The sequence below is a fragment of the Mastomys coucha genome, unplaced genomic scaffold (genome assembly GCF_008632895.1).
Source record: "Mastomys coucha isolate ucsf_1 unplaced genomic scaffold, UCSF_Mcou_1 pScaffold7, whole genome shotgun sequence".
Taxonomy (NCBI): Eukaryota; Metazoa; Chordata; class Mammalia; order Rodentia; family Muridae; genus Mastomys; species Mastomys coucha.
Genome location: NW_022196913.1, coordinates 64520567 through 64532248, shown reverse-complemented (window position 1 = coordinate 64532248; position 11682 = coordinate 64520567). Strand labels below are relative to the sequence as shown.

Below are 11682 nucleotides of genomic sequence, written 5' to 3'. Positions count from 1 at the left end.
TTTTTGTATGAAGTTATCCTTGCCTGACCAGGACATACAGTGACTCAGTCCACATTTTGGAACAGCTGATCTAAGATGTACCTTGTAGGTGTTCCATCTGGTCCTGAATCAAATTCTGTATAATGGTAGAGTTAACCAGGCAGCATCTACCTACTGGTATGCACACTCACTGGTGAGACATGCCTACTAGAATATCTTACCCATGGGAACTACTTCCCTTCCCCACTTATTTATTCAGGCTACATAGAAGATAGTTCTTTAAGTCAAGCTGTGACCCCTGCCTTCAACAGGAGGAATGCCTGCCAGTCGGTCAGCTCATTTTCACCACTGATAAAGTACCCCAAGCAAGGGACTGTGCATGAGTGAGTGTCTACCCGAGTAAGACATAAAGAGGTGAATGAGCTTCCTCTACAAGCATCCAGATCTCATCCAACATTCCAATAATACAATACTTTCACTGCACTGCCTGATCTATCCTGTTGGCATTTTCTCGAGGCCGCTAAGATACCACAGAGCTTTCTGATGTCAAAGTATGAGCATCACTAGCTAGACTAGCCTGTGCCAGGCACACAGTCCTTATTTCAGTGGCTGCCATCCATACCTGATGACTACACATACTCAGTGTGTGCACTGCACATGACACCTTGATCTGCACGGAGCTACAGAACTCTCCTGTCTCACCCGCAGTTCAAGTCTCTCTAGTGAAGTAAACACAGATTCCATGGGTTAACATGTTCTTCTCACCAAAATTCCACAAAATTCTGCCTTTTCACATACAGGTCTCAAGGGAAGGAGGAGACAAAATGTCAGGGTGGGTGTGTCTTGCAGGTGTCAAAACAAATATTTCCACAGATGCTCCAATCTACTGTCTTCATGTCCTCCTTCCCAGGTTATGACACTAACCATGTGGGGACAGTCTTGGGGCATCAGGAAAAGCGCTGAGTGGGTAGAGGCTCCAGAGGGGACAGAGCCGCAGAACACACGCAAGACCCACTTATTCATGTAGCCAGGAGAGCAAATGACTTGCCCTGCCACTCCGAAGTCTGTCATCTGGCAGTCTGTCACTCATGCTGCCATTCAGTCATGTTCCAGTCCTGGGAGGTCACCAGAACCTGTGTCCCTCTTCCGGAGATCCTGGCCTCTGACTTCTCCCTGTATTTCCTGCATATGCCCACGTGGGGTTAAATCCTTTCAAATCCATCTCAGTGATATTTCTACTTCCTGTTCTAACCATCAGGCTTTCAGCCCCATTTTCTTCCCCTCAAATAAGGCCTCAAGAGATTTCAGGTAGGGAACATGAGCTCTCGGTTCCTCTTTTTGGGTAGAGCTTACCAACACCCAGCAGCCTGTGTTCTTTTTGGAGGAAGGCAAGTAAAATCTCAGGATTTAGTGTCACCCAGAGACATGAGGAAATCATTCTGACAGGAAACTAGAGGGCGCTTCCAATTCTCCGTAAGGGAAGAAGCCACTGAAGTCCGTTACTCCCTTCAGAAAAGGCTCAAGTTAGAGGTATTGGTGCTTTTTTGTGGTAAAATGCCTGTAGAAAAAAAAAGGACAGGGCTAGAGAGATGACTCAGTGGTTAAGAGCACTGATTGCTCTTCCAGAGGTCCTGAGTTCAATTCCCAGGAACTACATGGTGGCTCACAACCATCTGTGATGGTATCCAGTGCCTTTTTCTGGTATGTCTGAAGACAGGGACAGTATACTCACATACGTATAAAATAAATCTTTTAAAAACAAAGGACAGATTTATATTTACATATATATATATATATATACACAAATATACACATACATACATACATATACACACACATATATACATATATAGATTGTGTGTGTGTGTGTGTGTGTGCGTGTGTGTGTGTGTGTGTGTGTGTACCAAGAAGGGAGAACTTTGTGTGATTTTTCTTGCCTATGACCTTACTGTAGCCTTTGAAAGACCAGAGAAGATGGCAGGGCATATGGGCAGGAAGCTGGTTCACTTGGGTGAAATCAGAATGAGGAGGAGCTGCAGGAGTGAAGAGAGCCTGACTAAAAGCCATCTCCCAACCTAAGGCTGCCTATGCCTCAGAGCCAGGGGAAGGGTCAGGTCCTGTACCCACAAATGACAGCCCACCCCCTCAAGCCAGAGTTGCTCAAGTGCTGGATGGACCTGCATAGAGGTTGTAGACGTCAAGAAACATCCTGATTCTAAAACCCCCTTCTCCTACCTCCAAGAACTACCGGTCCTACCTAGGTTTGCCTGCAGTTGACTGTATTGGGTGTCTCTATGTTTCCATTACAACGGAGGTGACATAGCTGTAGACATCAGACGTGGTGACAGGAACAGAAAGCTCACATCTTCACACACAGACACAAGAGCAAAATAGGTTTTCCCAGTACGTTTTACTGCATTTTGTACAGCAGAACACAGAGGACAAATGGTCTGCAGTCAGGTAAGTAACGATGGACAAGATGTTACTTAAAATGGTCGAGTGACCTCTGGGCTGCTTGGCTTTTGTCTGTCAATACAAAATGAACATATCCTAGAAGAGAGAATTTTAATTGAGAAATGCCTCCATAAGAAGGGCTTGTATATGGATGTAGGAGGGTCCAGCTCAGTGTGAATGACCAGTCCTGGGCAGGTGCTCCTGGATAGTATACAAAAAGAAGGCTACAAGCCATGGGGAGCAAACCACTATGTGGTACTCCTCTATGGCCTCTGATTCAGTTCTACATTGAGTTGCTGCCCCGACTTCACTCAGTAATGGATTATGACTTAGAAGATGGGATAAACCCTTTTGTGACTGTGTGTACATGCTCGGCCCAGGGCGTGGCACTATTAGGCGGTATGGCCCTATTGAGTAGGTGTGGCCTTGTTGGAGTAGGTGTGTCACTATGGGTGTGGGCTTTAATACCCTCTTCCTAGCTGCCCGGAAGTGAGTCTTCCACTACCAGCCAGCCTTCAGATGAAGATGTAGAACTCTCAGCTCTGCCTGCATCATGCCTGCCTAGATGCTGATCCAATCCCACCTTCCTGATAAAGGACTGAAGCTCTGAATCTGTAAGCCAGCCCCAATTAAATGTTGTCCTTTATAAGAGTTGTCTTGGTCATGGTGTCTGTTCACAGCAGTAAAACCCTAAGACATCTTTCTTCCCCAGCTTTGGGTCATGATGCTTTATCAGAGCAATAGAAACCTTAAGACACCTGACACAATAGCCTACATGCAGGGACGGAGCCTCTGTGGACATAGTAAGTCTTGCATCTAGGTCCAGAACACTGGGCCTGGCTCACTTCACCAACAGCCGGTAAATGGTGTCTGTGGCAGACATGAAAACCCAGATACCTTTCATACACAAGGTTAGTTGAACAAGTCAAACCTCCTCAGGAATACATGCAGCCACAAAGGAGGGAGACCTTTAGAAAATGACCTGGAAGATCTTCAGGCTGAATTATCAGAGTAAAACCAAAGTGTAAACCCCAGCATGTACCGCACACTGTCGTCTACAGAAGCAAGAGAAACTGACAGAAGAACAGGCACTGTGTAGGCCAGTGGTTCCCTGGAGAGGATTTCCTTGACACAGCTTAGGAAGTGTGTGTGTGTGGGGGGGTGATTTATACTGACGTCTAGCACAGGGACTCACAATACACTCAAATTGTAGGAAATTGTTACAGTGATTCTGCCAATGGAGAGACCAGAACATGGCTATACAACTCACTCCCCGAACTGCTCACACTGCATAAGCACTTCAAAGCTCCAGTGTCCCCTTTGCATGTTGACAGCAAGAACGGGGTGGGGGGGGCAGCGTTGTGCAGGGGGATGGGGAGTCTACAGTGAGAAAGCTTAATGTCTTAGTCTCACTTCTGCAATTAAAAGCTCTTAGAAGAAGTACTCTCTCACCTTTCACTCTCTACCAAACCCCAACCCCGCCCTTACTGTCAAACAGCCACTACTATGACCTGTAGGATTTCCAAATGTCACAATGAACAGTGACTTAGTTATTTGCCCTCCACTAAAGCAGTATCATACTCCAGTTGGGCCTGGAGTCTACCAGGTAAATGACACTCAGCCTGGGACTTCAGAAACTATTGACAAAGGTGGACTGTGGGAAACCAAGCGGTAGTACAGGGATAGACGTTGTCATGGGGCATTGTGATAGAAGGGTGACAGTGGTAAACTAGCCAGGCGGCATGAGAAAGAAGCAGGGGCTCAAAGCTACATGGTGACAGGTGGCCATGTTTGGGTCATTCCATCCACAGGGGCAAGGACACACTGCCTCCTCTGAAGCTGCTTCAAGAAAGTAGAATCCAACCACCATGGCTGAGCCTCTACTCTGTCACCATGTCAGCTCTGCCTTAGCTCCTGCGCTCCCTGGACCTCTATCTTTTCCATCCCTGTTCCTACAGATACTTAGGTGTGACTTTGGTCCACTCCCATTGCCTGGGGTCCTCCTCCCCCATAGCCATCGTGGAGGGTCTTTAGCCTATCGACCAGAAAGGCTGCAAAGGGAAGAGAGTGACATGGTAGAGCTTCCTCTTGTAGTTTCCAGAGCTAGAGCTCGTGAGCAAGCTACCTCCTTTGAACCATGATGGAATCCAATTTGTGAATGATGAAAAGAAGTGTAAAGTCAACCTGGGTTCCAACCTAAGCTGCGGGAACAAACTCTCCCTGCCATAGCAGGCCTGGCAATCCTTAAGAACACCACCCATCCAACCAAGAAGTCCCTAAGCGGGTACAGTCCCTGGGGACCACCCAGGAAGCTTGGCATCCCAATAGTAAGCTGACTGTTTCCATATATACCTTCTCTCCTCCTGTTGTTGCTGCTGCTGCTGTACCTCCTTCTCCTCCTCCTTCTCCTTCTCCTCCTCCACCTTTTCCTCTCTCCATTCTCCTACTTTTCTTGATATGGGTTTACTATGTATCCCAAGGATAGCCTGTACCTTTCTGACTGTGCTTTCCAAATGCTGTAGCAGGTACTACCATGCCCAACTACCCTTGATAGGTCCCACCTGGACTCTCATGAGTTTTTTTTTTTAATAATAAATCTTTAATACACTAGAGCTGATCAGATATCTACCTCCTATTATGTCTATGTGCCTGCCAAGAACTCCACAATAAGACTTGCCATGTTCCATCTGGGCTGCTCCTCACTTGCTCTTAACAGCCCTCATGATTTTTAAAAAATTTTACTCCTTGGACTCTTCTCCTCTTTCTAACTTTTTTCCCCTTCTCCTCATGTCCCACCCCCCACCTCTAACCACAAGCCTAGGAACACAAAACCCTACATATTTTCTACCCAGCTATCAACTAATAACTTGCGGGAGAAGGTTACATACTGTCACTTGGGTCTACGAGTGCATAAAAATTGTTTTTCTTTTTTTTTTTTTAAGATTTATTTATTATTATAAATGAGTACACAGAAGAGGGTGTCAGATTTCATTATGGGTGGTTGTGAGCCACCATGTGATTGCTGGGATTTGAACTCAGGACCTTCAGAAGAACAGTCAGTGCTCTTACCTGCTGAGCCATCTCACCAGCTACCCTTGATAGTTTTAATTAGCTAACTTACTCATTTGCATCACAAAGATTGAATCTAAGACTTCGTGCTTGCTAGGCACAGGCATGCGCTTTATCTTGGAGCCATGCCCCCAGATCCACGCAAATCCTACAGCATGAGATTTTACTGTTATTTACTCTTATTCATTGTGTTCTCTCCTACCCCAACTGCCTGCCCCAGACAACATTTTCTCTTCCATTTTCTTCTCCACGCCCTGCCTCATGTTTCAGAATGTCAGAAACTTCCAGAGGCACACTGAGCTATGGGTGGGTGGCACATAGGCCAAGCCTGCGCCCTAGCCTGTGATTCTAGGCTTGTCTGAAAGCCTGTTAGCCACTTACCAGTCCTCCTTCACTGCACCCATTTTCTCTACTATAGAAAATACATCACTGGCTTTATCTTCTATGCAGATGGACTCATCCTGTTCAATTAACTTTAGGGTTTAGTCTCTAAATCTCATCAGCATGTTTCTATCCATGTCTGAGTGTTCCTTCGGTATGGAGTTAGAGCCTATCTCAGAAGCTGCAGGCTTCCTCAACTTCATCAGGACCACAGTACCCCAGGCCTCTCCATGCTCCTCGGCTATACTGACTCCTTACTGTGGAGTCACAGTCTGTTTGTATTTATTGCTACATGATCATCTCCCCAAATGTAGAGTTCGGCAGGGTGATGCTTCCTCATTTTGGACTCAGCTTGGATAGTTCTAGTCATCTGGAGGCAGGTCTGAGGCTAAGTTAACCAAATCAGCTTTCTTTCTTTCTTTCTTTTTCTTTTTCTTTTTTTCTTTTTTTTTCTTTTTCTTTTTTCTTTTCTTTTCTTTTCTTTTTTTTTTTTGAGACAGGCTTTCTCTGTGTAGCCCTTGGTTGTCCTGGAACTCACTCTGTAGACCAGGCTAGCCTTGAACTCAGAAATCCACCCGCCTCTGCCTCCCAAGTGCTGGGATCAAAGGTGTGCACCACCACTGCCCGGCTCAAATCAGCTTTCTTACATGTCTTTTGGTTGGTGCAAGCTTCTGGTCCCACCTGGACTCTCATGAAGAAAAACCATCTCTGCATGGAGGCAGGGGCTTCTGAAAATGAAAATCCCAGAAAGCCCCACAGGCCCAGACAACACCATTTACACCATGTCCCTCAAACAGAGCAGTGAACGCCACACAGAAGACCCACCCGAGTCAGATGTGGGCCTGTACTTAACTTACTGATGCAGGAGCAGTGCAAACTCTGGGGCTGTTTCAGTTCTACCGATTAAAGGCGCAGAGTTTCTTCTTTTCTTTTTTGTTATTGGTGTTATTAGCTTTTGTTTTTTCCCTCCTAAATGAATACCTTTTCTGGATAAGGAGGCAAATGCATCTTTTCCTTAGGTGAAGTATCATCAATGAAAACATTAGGCAAGAAAATAAAGCAGCTCTTGCAGTATACTTTGGGCTAAGATCAAAGCTTACCGTAGATTTCATATGAGAATTTGGAGTGCTAAGACAAAGGTGGTTAGGTGAAACGTGGTTAACTTGACTAATGAAGACCAGTAAGAAAACAAAGTAAGCATAAAGTGGTACAACTTTGACCACATCCAGAAGATGTTGCTAAGCGACAGACACCACAGCACGACTTCCCCTTTCACTCTACCTGACCTTTGACCTCTGGTTTTGACATTCCCCTTTGTTCCATTTTCAGGGGTGTGGAGATTCAGATCTTAGCACAATGTCCTCCTCCAGACGTAAGAGTGACAGCAAGGGATTACTGTATCCCCACCGATGTTCGGTATGAATTTAGAAGCCATGATACTGCATACAGGCAACTTACATTAAAGAACCACATGAGAGCCGGGCGGTGGGGGTGCACGCCTTTAATCCCAGCACTTGGGAGGCAGAGGCAGGTGGATTCCTGAGTTCAAGGCCAGCCTGGTCTACAGAGTGAGTTCCAGGACAGCCAGGGCTACACAGAGAAACCCTGTCTCAAAAAAAAAAAAAAAAAAAAAAAAAAAAAAAAAAAATCAAAAAAAGAACCACAGGAGATTAAATCATAAATGTGCACAGATGTGCCTTGGTATTGCCCTGGGCACCAGAGTTTCATTTCAGTGGATTCATTTAAAAAACAAGAACACCTTTTCTGTGTGTGGATGCCCTGTCTTATGGGCACCACGTGCCTACAGAGGCCAGAAGAGGGCCTCAGATCCCCTGGAACTGAAGTTACAGATTGTTGTGAGCGACCATGTAGGTGCTGGGAATCAAACCTAGGTCTTCTGTAAGAGTAGCCAGTGCTCTTAGCCATGGAGCCGCCTCTCCAGCCCCCTTGACATGTTTCTTGTTAGCACAGGCATAGCTGTCCAAGGGCCGAACAGCACCAGGTTAAGCTGCCTTCCTAATGGACATCCTCTCTGAGGAGAGACGCGGTCTGCTTTCACTTCACTCTGCTATTTTCTTACAATAAAATGACTAAGAGGGAGAGGAGGCCGCACTGGGCGTGGCCCCAGCCTGGGGAGAGGAGGCCGCACTGGGCGTGGCCCCAGCATGGGGTTATTTGCTTTACTTTGCTCTTTTCCTTCCTTGTCTTTCCTCTCTGGGGATCAGCTCCAGGCCTTTGCACACGATAGGCAAGCCCTTTACCACTGAGCAGCATCCTAAGAGAGATGACATAAACTTGGGGTGTAACTTGAGATAGTGGACTATCTGGCTTTCCAACAGAACTGCCCACAGCCAACTTTCAGGAATGACCTGATAAGACTAAGGTCATTTTATTCCCTCTACACAGAATTTTAGGTGAGGAGGCATTCTAGGAGGAATCACTTGTGGTTTTGTTCTGCCAGCAACTCTTCCCAAACATTCAATAACGTGAGCCACCATGTGGTTGCTGGGAATTGAACTCAGGACCTCTGAAAGAACAGCCAGTGCTCTTAACCACTGAGCCATCTCACCAACCCCACAACATCCAATAACATAATCATTTACTTAGGAAAACATTCTGACAACAGCTTCCTTTGCCTTGCATTCTGGGAGATTCTAAGTTCTTTGGACACCAGGGTAAAACTCTAGTGTCTATGTAATCTGTCTTACTTTCTTCCAAAGTGCCATGCACTCCAGCCATCTCTCTGCATACCCATCAGGACAGCTAAGCTAGAAAGGCTTCCAGGCCACCAAGTCCAAACCTAAACAACTTCTTTCTCTCCTCTCTCTCTCCTCTCTCTCTCTCTCTCTCTCTCTCTCTCTCTCTTTTCTTTTCATATTTTTAAAAAGATTTACTTATTTATTTTATAAGTACACTATAGTTGTCTTCAGACACTCCAGAAGAGGGCATCAGACCACATTACAGATGGTTGGGAGCCACCATATGGTTGCTGGGAATTGAACTCAGGACCTTTGGAAGAGCAGTCAGTGCTCTTAACCGCTGAGCCATCTCTCCAGCCTTTAACAATGGGCTTAAAGGATGTGTCTTCAATCTGTCTTTTGGATGATGAGCCCATCCTTCCATTCTGCTTCATTCTCTCTATGCCACATTCGGCTACTGATGCAACAGTTTACTGAGAGAACGAACAATGCCTTGCGAAGAGGAACGTTTCTGTTGAGATAGATTACGGTGTGTTCATTGGTCTCATGACTTCCATTGCTTCTCTCCCCTCCCCACCCCACAGCTGCCAGAATTATATACAACTCTTGGGAATTTTAATAACGAGAACAAGATATCCAATCTCCAAAAAATCTATGGCACATCATTTAAGGAAGCGCAGGAAACCCTTGTGAAAACCCTAAATGACTTGTCATTCGACAACTCTAAAACTGAGAGAGGCCACAAGCCCCTCCCTGTCATACAGAATGCGGTTGAGAAAATGGAGCAGAAGTCACCATCCATGTCAGATCTACTTCACCAAAGTCTGTTAATGGGTTACATTGTCCCATTGGCACAGGCATACAACTCGCAGCAGAGACTGGCCCAGGCCGGTATCCCTCCTCCTACCCTTGCCTTTCCTTATGGTTTAAGGAATGACGTGCCCATAGTTGTTCCAACACACCACTTCAGGAAAAGGATTCAGAGCACCACCTTCCGCAAACTTCTCCTGTCTTCCATTACCCCGGACAGGCTGTTCTTCGAAGAAAAATCAGTAAACCATGTCTGCTCAGAGCCAGGTAATAAAAGAGGCTCACCTGGGGAGGGGGTGTGTGTACAAAGCTCACTGAGAGTGGGGGTGTGTACAAAGCTCACTGAGAGCGTAGACAGATTCCCAGAGAAGACTGTGTGAAGCACTGACCTGTGGCAATCTTTAACAGTCTAGAATTTGTAGCTAATTTTGTTGCTGCCTGTGGTGGCAATGAAATCAAGGGAAGCATTTTTGAATTTCCATCCCGTGTGTGGTATATACCTACTCCAGGGGCTGAGGCAGGATGACCATTAGTTCAAAGTGAACACAGTCAATTTAGCCTGTGCAATTTATGTAGACCAAACCTGAGAGAGGGAGGAAGGAAGGGAGGGGGGGAGACAGAGAGATGCAGAGAGACACAGAGATACAGAGATGGGCAGGAGGGAGTTAGTCATGATAGAACACTTATGTAGCATGTTCATGGTCTTGAGTTCAAACCTGAGAACCACAAAAGAATAAAATATGAGAATCCAGGGCCAAGACTCACATCCATGCCTGAGAGGTGACTGTGAACAGGACCCTTGATAGGCCAGATGTCTTCTTCAGCATTCTGAGAGCAGCTCCTGAGAGCCCTGGACTTGAACGGCATCTGTTGTACACACTGCTGTGTTCCTTGTGTGGTCTCTGGTATTCCAAAGAAACTCTAGTTTAAAAGCAAACAAACAAATAAACAAAACAACAAACAAACAAACCAGAAACGAATGAGCCTCAGCTCATTGGAAATGTATTCTGTCTGTGAAGTGTGCAGTGGTGTGACTCTTTCAAAACATGATTCTTTCTAGGAAAGCAGTTCCTGGACCTGGCCGACCTTCAGTGGAGGTATTTCAAGGGGCTTGCAAAGTGGGGAAAAATGCCCAGGAGGTTTTCCTTCGTGGACATAGAATTCAACAGTGAGAAGAGATTTGTAGAGAGCCAAGGCATGCCTGGCTTTATCTTTCCTCCTCTAGTTCGAAGGACACTGGTCGTTTATCCTCAAACCAAGTGTGATAAGGAGGGGATTTATTCTGTTAAGTGGAAAACATAGGATACTGAAATATTTTGGATATGGATTGCTGCACTTGGGAACACTGAATTGATACAAGAGACAGAAAAACACGCAATCCATTTTTCTACACAATGTCTGTGCAAAGCCTACATTAAAATGATTGTGTGGAGGAAAATGTTCAATGGACCTGCTAATGTTACCCTGGTCCCCATGTATGATGCTCATCTGAACAATGGGTGAGGCGACTATTAGGTGGATACACAAAAATAGCTCCCCGTCAAAAAAATGGATCTTTACAAAGTTTTCTTTCTTTCTTTGTTTCTTTCTTTTTGCCATCAATAAGAAATTTACTTATTTTAAAAACAAAAATCCAAATGCTGGCACTGTCCAGAAAATTTCAGCAGGTTATAAAGGTGAACTGTTGAGACGTGTTCACTGAAACACTCTGCTTGCATCAGTGCTTTACATCTTGCATTTACATTAAAATCCACACACAAATGAACGTGGAGAAGCTGCCAATACCTGATTCTGTCCCCTATGTTTCCACTCGCAATCATATACTTAGGTACCCTTTGATCACATGCAAAACGTACCTGACATTCGGAACTACTGATACCAAGAAGAAGGAAAAAAATTTCCTTTTGAGAATGAAATGTTTCCCCTCATAGTGGACTCTTAAGTACGTTCTCCTTGTATGCAGCGTGCTAGCTGGATATCTTTTGGCATAACTGTTTGGCACGGATAGCACTCAGGCTACTATCTTCAAAACTGCCAAGCAGATAGGCCTCACTTGCCTCCTGCGAAGCACCAATAGCTGCACTCAGGAAGAGCAGATCTATTTTGAATTCCTGAGCAATTTCTCGCACCAGGCCCTGAAAGGAGAGCTTGAGAATCTGAAGTTCAGTGGATTTCAATAGCCTCTGATTTCATGGAATGCATGGTACCAGGTCTGAAACTTCCTCCCCCACCTCCCCCCACACCCCAGTAGAGGGTACACTCTTTTTTTTTTTTTTAATTAATTTATTTA

General features: G+C 45.4%; 1 protein-coding gene across 3 annotated transcripts; it reads left to right on the top strand.

The window, feature by feature from the left end:
• The first annotated feature begins 2929 nt into the window (after positions 1-2929).
• On the top strand, positions 2930-10833 carry CUNH9orf153 (chromosome unknown C9orf153 homolog). 3 transcript variants are annotated; one of them, XM_031358890.1, is made up of 4 exons: positions 2930-3047; positions 7213-7299; positions 9167-9659; positions 10453-10833. In XM_031358890.1, the coding sequence occupies exons 2-4, from the start codon at positions 7240-7242 to the stop codon at positions 10692-10694; spliced, it is 795 nt and encodes a 264-aa protein (XP_031214750.1). In that variant the 5' UTR covers positions 2930-3047; positions 7213-7239; the 3' UTR covers positions 10695-10833. The 3 variants fall into 3 exon arrangements, with proteins under 3 accessions (XP_031214750.1, XP_031214751.1, XP_031214752.1); XM_031358891.1 differs by lacking the exon at positions 2930-3047 and adding an exon at positions 4013-4039; XM_031358892.1 differs by lacking the exon at positions 2930-3047 and adding an exon at positions 4052-4082.
• Positions 10834-11682: the final 849 nt, after the last annotated feature.

Coding starts and splice junctions, on each gene's coding strand:
- CUNH9orf153 (XM_031358890.1), top strand. CDS start 7,240: ATGTCCTCCTCCAGACGTAAGAGTGACAGCAAGGGATTACTGTATCCC. Junction 7,300..9,166: donor TGTATCCCCACCGATGTTCG/GTATGAATTTAG, acceptor CCCACCCCACAG/CTGCCAGAATTATATACAAC. Junction 9,660..10,452: donor CCATGTCTGCTCAGAGCCAG/GTAATAAAAGAG, acceptor GATTCTTTCTAG/GAAAGCAGTTCCTGGACCTG.